Genomic DNA, 7,577 nt, shown 5'->3' on the forward strand with positions numbered 1-7,577 from the left:
TTATATATAGATGTCGAAAGATAGAGAAACCGAAAAGGTAAATATTAAACATAATGATAACTGTATAAAAGTTTAGGAAATATTTAAAGAATTCAGAAAGATCTATTTGTCTTATAAGACAAGAATCCCGAGAGAAATCTGCGAAATGTAGTATAATATAGATTTCTCCGTCCGGGCAGAAATTTTTATTGCACAACAAAAATTTTAGATTTTTTTGTTACAAAAATTGATTTTATTGCGAAGCACAAGACAAGATTTCAATAAAATATCTCATTTTTTCTAATTGCCTGATCTGTTATGAATTTTATATTTTGTGTGGACGTTTTCTACATTCGAAAATAAAATAGATGTATGGTTAAGCTCGTATCGAATTACGTAATAAAGATGGAAGATTGCGAAATTAATTAAAAAATTCGAATTTAATTAGAAATTTAATTTTAATTGATTTCGATTCTATTTATTTAAATTTTAGTCTACAACTCACGTCCTAAATTTCCAGAGCAGGTCGTAGTTTGAAATCGTTATTTTGAAGATTGAAATTTGACCAATAAAATATATAAAAAAGGAAATATTTCTTTATCCTAATGATTATAGTCAAATTCCATGCAATATTGCTTAATAGATATACATATGATAATTTGATACGAACTTGAATAGGTTGTAAATATATAATTGAGAGAAAAAAGAGAAAAAATGACAAAAAGATAAAAACAAACCTTTTCTTATCTTATGGTCCGATTTCTATTTATTTCTAATAGCATTTTATCGATCTGAGGTTTGCTAGTTTCAACTTGTATTCGATTAATGATAATTAACGTTGCATCATCATGCTCTATTATTGATAAAGCATGTGACGTCATATTATAATTAACCTTGGGCTGAAGACGCTAAAATGTATTTTTCGCTTGAGCTACAGTGTGATTTCAGCAGAGAAAGTTTTGCAATTATTGTAAGATTCTTTACGATTATATACATTTAAATCCAAGAAATTAAGAGCAAAAACCAATCGTATTAAAGAATCTTATTACAGTTGCTTTTTTATATTCATTGTTAGAGGAAGAATGCGTTAGTTAAATTATTATGCATATTCGAATTTGATTGGTCAAGTACACCAGATAAATATACCAACAGTCACTATTGGGTAAGCGTTTTATTCAATTAAAATTTATAGTAACAAACTTTATCTAATCAAGGAAAATGTAAAATATGGTAAATTGTGCCAATAATATATCGTGGATTATTAAATAAAATGGATTATTAAAAAATTTTTTTATTTCTTTTCTTTATTAACCGATCAAAACTAAAAAAATTCAAAATTATAAATCAATTCAATTCCACGAGTCTCCTGTATAACAATTTGGAAATTTTGTCCTTCGATCTGCTGACGAATTCCAATCTGGCGGAGTTTGAAATTTCGATTTTGAAATCATAATTCCATCACGAGCATCACGATGTATATCTGTGGGTAAAATAGATTTCCGCGCCATATAAATGGCTTTCGATTTCTCCAGTGTGCCGACAGATGGCGCGCTAATCGATCCTGCCACTTCGCACTACGGCCTACAGCGCTATTCGGCCTTTATTCTTCATTGTTGTTGTTATTTCTTATTTCTATTTTCGCGTCAATTGACTGGGTTCGAATTGCCGGCGATCTCAACGGATATTTCAGAGTATTCCAATTAAACAGATACTCCAATTAAAATAGATCAACTTGGCGTAGTTATGTCAAAGATAACAGGTTACGACACGCACGATGACGGTCCAGGATTCGTGGGCATCAGATTTTGTCAGGAGTGCAATAACATGTTGTATCCGAAAGAGGATAAAGAGAACAAAGTACTCATGTACGCGGTAAGTATACATGACTGTTCCCGACAGAATCTCTTTAATATCGTAAGAAAAGAAGAAAAAAAAGGAGATCCTTTGAATTGCACAGTGGTGCGAATCATGTAAGAAAGAATTGTAATGTCAAGATATTGCCTGTTTCAGTGCAGAAATTGCGATTTTAAGCAACTGGCGGACAGCAATTGCATCTATGTGAACAAGATCATGCACGAGATAGAGTGAGTTGAAATTAAGTGGTTTGAAGTTAATTAACATCTATATAAACATTGTTAAATGTTAGATCAATTTCCACTAAAGTTTTGTAAACACAAATTAACAGGAACATTACATTAATATTATTATTTTCTACTCAACATTGCAAGTATAACAGTTAATAATAAATAACAGTTATAACAATTATATTGTTGTAGAAAATTGTAATGTTACTGCTATTTGATTTTTAAAGCTTTATTTTTTTCAAAAGAAAATTTTGAATATTAATGCAATAAGTTGGAATGAAATATTTGCTTTATTCCAACTTATTGTACTAGTTTAGAATCAGTTCAGACATCCTTGAAAAATAATAGCTCTTAGAATATAACATGTGAGAAAAAGAGGAATATATCATTTTGTGCACTTGTATCTCTGTTATACAAAATGATATTCCTTAGCGAGGAATAAACTCATTGCAAAGCTCAAGAGTATGAAATTAATTCAGGACCTCTGCTGTATATGCTCAAATCAAGTTTGTATCTTGCGCTCACTGCTTATTACTTTTTTTTTTCAGCGAACTAACTCACATCGTTGCCGATGTGATATCAGATCCTACACTGCCGAGAACAGAGGAACATCCATGCCCAAAGTGCAATCACAGAGAAGCAGTATTTTTCCAGGCGCAAACTAGACGGGCTGAGGAGGAAATGAGATTATATTATGTATGTACGAATCAGCATTGTTCCCACAGATGGACGGAGTAAAACTTGTATGGCTACAAACGTCCGTGTACCTTTATCCTTCTATTTGTATCTTATAGTTCTTGTAATTTTTGTAAATTGTACAAGTTGTGTATCTGTGATTGGAGGAGATGCATTGTAATTAATGTAACATGAATAAAAATTATACATAATAAAAGTAATGAAGAAAAAACGTTCGTGCACAAGGGGATAATGAATTACCGTAAAGTCAACGCTCGCAATCTCTACTCTTTTGCTGAGCATTTATTCCTCCGGCCGCTGGAGCATGCGGTTGGCTTTACAGACCGGGGAGTCGTCTTTTGCGAGTCGTATTTCCTAGCCTCAATGTTTTACAGGGCTACGTCGTGCAATCGCGACACATCTCTCCAGGATGCGATCTTATCATGGTTTTTCGCAGGAGATTTTTCGTGACATCGCGCGACCGGAGGTTTTCATCGAAGGATCGGAGTGTCTTCGTCGAATTTATCCTGCCGACCGTTCCATCATCGTAAAAAGAGGGTGGATGAATGTGTTCACGATGTAGCCACGACCTGCAGATACCCTGGGACTACTCCCACATTCCCAGATGTTTATCAAGGCCATGCACAGCCATACTGAATTTACATTATATGCAGTACCGCAAGTAGTTCCCTGCGTCACGTGATCATTTATATAATCATGGATTTCTTTCACTGTGATATCCCATTATTTATATAGGATGTGTTTCAAAATGCACTGTCAGTGTTAAGAATCTATGTATGTACCACATGTAACACAAGCTATAGATTTTCAGCGCTAGTAATAAATTTGAAATACAGTCTATATTAAAGACGTGTTCAAATTCCAATCTGAATGTTCCCCGGGTGTCATATCATTCTTATTTAACACTTGGTAAACAACAAAGATGGAGTGATATCTGAATGGTACTAATGGGAATCTAAAGCCAAGGATGGTCACTAAGTTAACCAATGCCCCACTAAGGGTACATTCTATTTGTTTGGCAACGCTCATTGAATCTCTGATTAATATTTTTATTTTTTACTTTCATTTGTAATGATTTATTTTAAAACAAATATAAAACAGAATACAGTAAAGAATAACTTTTAAATAGAATAAATTATTTTGCTTTTAATGCATCAGAAGAAAAAATGCTTAGTTATATGTAGACTCTGGATATTTATGCAAAATACTTAATTGAATATTTTGCATAAAATGTATGCAATTTTTCACAAATTGCATATTTATAGATAGCAATCTCAATCTTTTTATTTTATTTTTTAATAACTCTTTAACGAATGATCGACTGCTAAACTGTCCGATAGTTATAATATTCAGTTAAGTGTTTTGCATAAATATCTACAATCTAGTTATAGTTATAAAAAATATAAAGTGTGATTTATTTTAATCTTAATAGATAAATATTTAATCTTAATGAAAAATATGCAATTCTATCAAGAAATATTTCAAATAAAAATTGTGTAGTACAAAGGGAAACATCACCATTGGTACATCCCTCTCTATACTATATAACTTTTATTTGGAATGTTTTTTTTTTATTAAATTAACATATTTTTAAAATATTTGCCTGTTAAGATTAAAATAAATCATCCTGTATAATAAATTAGGAGTAGCCAACCTTTTTATCTCAGACGCCTGATAACAAGGTTGGCTATCCCTGATTCGTATATATGACTGTATTCAGATAGCATATTATCAGTGTAATTATGAGAAGTAAAAGCGAAACGTAGATATTGATAAAAATTATCGATTGCTGCAAGTTATTTGCGTAAATAAGTAACAGAAGCGGTGGATAAATATGTGTATTCGTTGTATCTAATTAAGTTAAGATCTCAAGTGACGCGAACAAATCATGGGGCTGCATATAGTGTTACTGATACTTGGAGTAACGATACTTCAACAGGGAATATCCCTTGAAGTACATGCACCACGAGTCGGTAAGAGTTAATTTTTCATTTCAAGATGTCGCTTAATAATTTACAAAAGATTTTTATTCGTTCTTATGTTCGACTTTTTCTTTTTTAGCTATTGTAGGAGGTGGTATCGGCGGAGCGTCCGCCTCGCATTTTCTCACTGAATTGTTAAAGAAATCTGTGGAAATCGATTTGTACGAAGCAAAAACTATCGGCGGACGATTGGCGACCATCAAGATTGATAAAGATGAAGTCGAAGCTGGTGGTTCAATTATACATTCTAAGAACATGTATATGCAGAGATTTGTTAAACTCTTGGGTAAGTATAGCAATTTTCTGTTTTCTTAGCTCAAACATGTTACCCAGCAAACAAGAATGGATTAAAATGGATTGAAATTTTTTTCTATCCGAATGCATATTTTAAATAGCAAATATTTTTTTTTAGATTCAATTGGATTCAATTAGATTCAGTTGGATGCAATTAGATTGAAAAATTATATTTCCTATTCAAAATTTTGAATTAAATAGTATTCACAATGCACAGAAAAGACTAATATTATTTTTAGATTGAAAGGCATAGAGATATGCTCCATGCAATTTCTATAAATGAATAAAAATGCATTCAGGATTGAAAAGCATTTATTTTAACATTCGTAAATCAATATTTCTGAAAATCTGAATCCATTTCAATTCATTTCAATCCATTCTTGTTTGCTGAGTAGTTGTATATGTTTATTTCTATTAATGTAAATTAACTTTAATCTTAATTTAATTTATTTTTTTATCTTTTTCTAATTCTTGGCACTATATTATATTATTTATTTATTTCTGTCAATGTAGAGTAATTTTAATCTTAGTGTGATTTACTTTTTACTTTCTTTCAGTCCCCTAAGAAATAGAAAAAGATAAAAAAATTAATGAAATTGAGATTAAAATTAATCTACAGACTGTAGATTACAGTAGCAGAAATAGACCCTAAAGATAAAAAGTAAGTGATTTAACTGATTTAAACTGATTTAAAGTTAATCTATGTTGGTAGAAATAAATAAGAAATATTATTAACCAGCTTTTATGATTTTTTTAGGTTTGGAAAAGAGTCCTTCCAGTGATGAAACATTTGGCATATGGAACGGAGATGAGTTTATATTCATAGCAAGCGATTGGTCCATAGTATCGCTAATGAAATTATTTTATAGATATGGCTTTCAGTTGTTTACTCTCAAGAGGTATTTAAACATTGTAATATAAAGTATAAGAGAAGAGAAAAATATAATACTCTATTATATATTTTCTTTGAGCAGTCTTATAAGCAACATGATAGAAGATTTTGTGAAGATATATGATCTGCAGGATGCAGGGCAATCCTTTGCCAATGTTACTGCACTGCTATCAGCTATGAATAAGGATTTTCCGAAATTATTAAAGACGTCTACGAAAGAATATCTTTTGCGTAAGGGTTGCACAGAAAAAATGATCAATGAATTAGTGCAAGTCGCTACCGTAGTGAATTACGGTCAGGAAGTCGATATCCAAAGTTTCGTTGGTTCCATAGCTGTGGCTGGGATAGATGGTGACTTATGGTCTATTAAAGGTGGAAATAAAGGGGTAATATATTATTAACTTATTGTCTAATTACTCATAAAAAAAATATATAAAATACGTTGAAATCTTAGGTACCGGAGCATCTCATTTACAGAAATAAGAAAGTAAATGTAGTACCAAGCTGTGTTACAAAGATTCGCAATTTAGCAAACGATCATGATGTAAGTCAATATGAAGTGACTTATATAAATAAAGGTGCGATAAATAAAATCTGTTTGAGAATGAGATAAATATTTAAATTATGTAGTGAAAAATAGCAATTATGCATTTCAGGTAGCACTGATCCAATGACATCTAACTATGACATCGTAATTATTGCCGCATCACTTACTAGCGATCAAGAATTTCAAATAGAATTTATCGAGTTTCCGGGTAATTTGGTGATTCCAGGAAAATATCAGACAACGTATGCGACGTTCATCAAAGCGAATCTTAAACCAAAGTACTTTGGCTTGCAAGAGTCTTTGGATGGGATTCTAAGTTGCAATCCCAACAAAACAATGATCAGTTCAGTCGGGAAAGTGAATCCTGTTGATGGTTCAATTAGGAAAGATCCACAAATTTGGAAGGTCTTCAGCAGAAAACCTCTAGAGACAAGTCTTGTACACGATATGTTTTCTGAAGTATGAAATTTGTTGTAATTGTTTTGTGTAAGAATAAAAGCAAAACTGCTATACATATTTAATTTTCTTTTTTATGTTAAGGTCATCGAGAAAAAGGAAATTGCTTGGAAAGCATATCCCCATTACTCGACAAAGATGAACTTTGATAATTTCAAACTACATGATGCACTCTATCATGTTAATGTATTTGAGTGGGCCGGAAGTACGATGGAAATGAGTGCAATAGCTGGAAGAAACGTTGCTATTTTGGCATACAATGATTTTCTTCAGAAATTCCATAATTCTATACTGGATAAAGAAACTTCTGAACATACATCTAAAAAATTACATTGTTCTGAAGATTTATAATATCTTTACTGTTAACAGATTTTATATGGACATGAAAGTATTTTTATAGCACATAAGTGCAATGTTGTGTATAAAAGAAGTTACGAAATAAATCAAAGATATCGTTCGAAACTTATTGAGTCAAATATAATTTGATAAAAGTGCGTAAAAAAATAATAAATATTTGTGTTACCATTATTTGTACAAATGTGACTTATTTATTAACATGTTTGCCCAGTAAATTATTTTACATGTCTTATCTTATAATCCGACGAATCCATAGTTTTTCATTACCATAAATGTATAAATATATATAT

At 31.2% G+C, this 7,577-nt stretch overlaps 2 protein-coding genes across 2 annotated transcripts; both read left to right on the top strand.

The window, feature by feature from the left end:
- The first annotated feature begins 1,348 nt into the window (after positions 1–1,348).
- LOC108688010 (DNA-directed RNA polymerase II subunit RPB9) lies at positions 1,349–2,986 on the top strand. The gene is made up of 3 exons (XM_018194070.1): positions 1,349–1,851; positions 1,990–2,063; positions 2,612–2,986. Exons 1-3 carry the CDS (start codon positions 1,723–1,725, stop codon positions 2,799–2,801), a joined length of 393 nt encoding a protein of 130 aa, XP_018049559.1. The 5' UTR covers positions 1,349–1,722; the 3' UTR covers positions 2,802–2,986.
- Positions 2,987–4,472: 1,486 nt separating this feature from the next.
- LOC108688017 (prenylcysteine oxidase-like) lies at positions 4,473–7,281 on the top strand. Its single transcript, XM_018194080.1, has 7 exons — positions 4,473–4,732; positions 4,821–5,027; positions 5,793–5,934; positions 6,010–6,313; positions 6,382–6,505; positions 6,584–6,933; positions 7,015–7,281. The coding sequence occupies exons 1-7, from the start codon at positions 4,648–4,650 to the stop codon at positions 7,279–7,281; spliced, it is 1,479 nt and encodes a 492-aa protein (XP_018049569.1). The 5' UTR covers positions 4,473–4,647.
- The last annotated feature ends 296 nt before the right edge of the window (positions 7,282–7,577 follow it).

This window comes from Atta colombica, unplaced genomic scaffold (assembly GCF_001594045.1).
Source record: "Atta colombica isolate Treedump-2 unplaced genomic scaffold, Acol1.0 scaffold224, whole genome shotgun sequence".
Taxonomy (NCBI): Eukaryota; Metazoa; Arthropoda; class Insecta; order Hymenoptera; family Formicidae; genus Atta; species Atta colombica.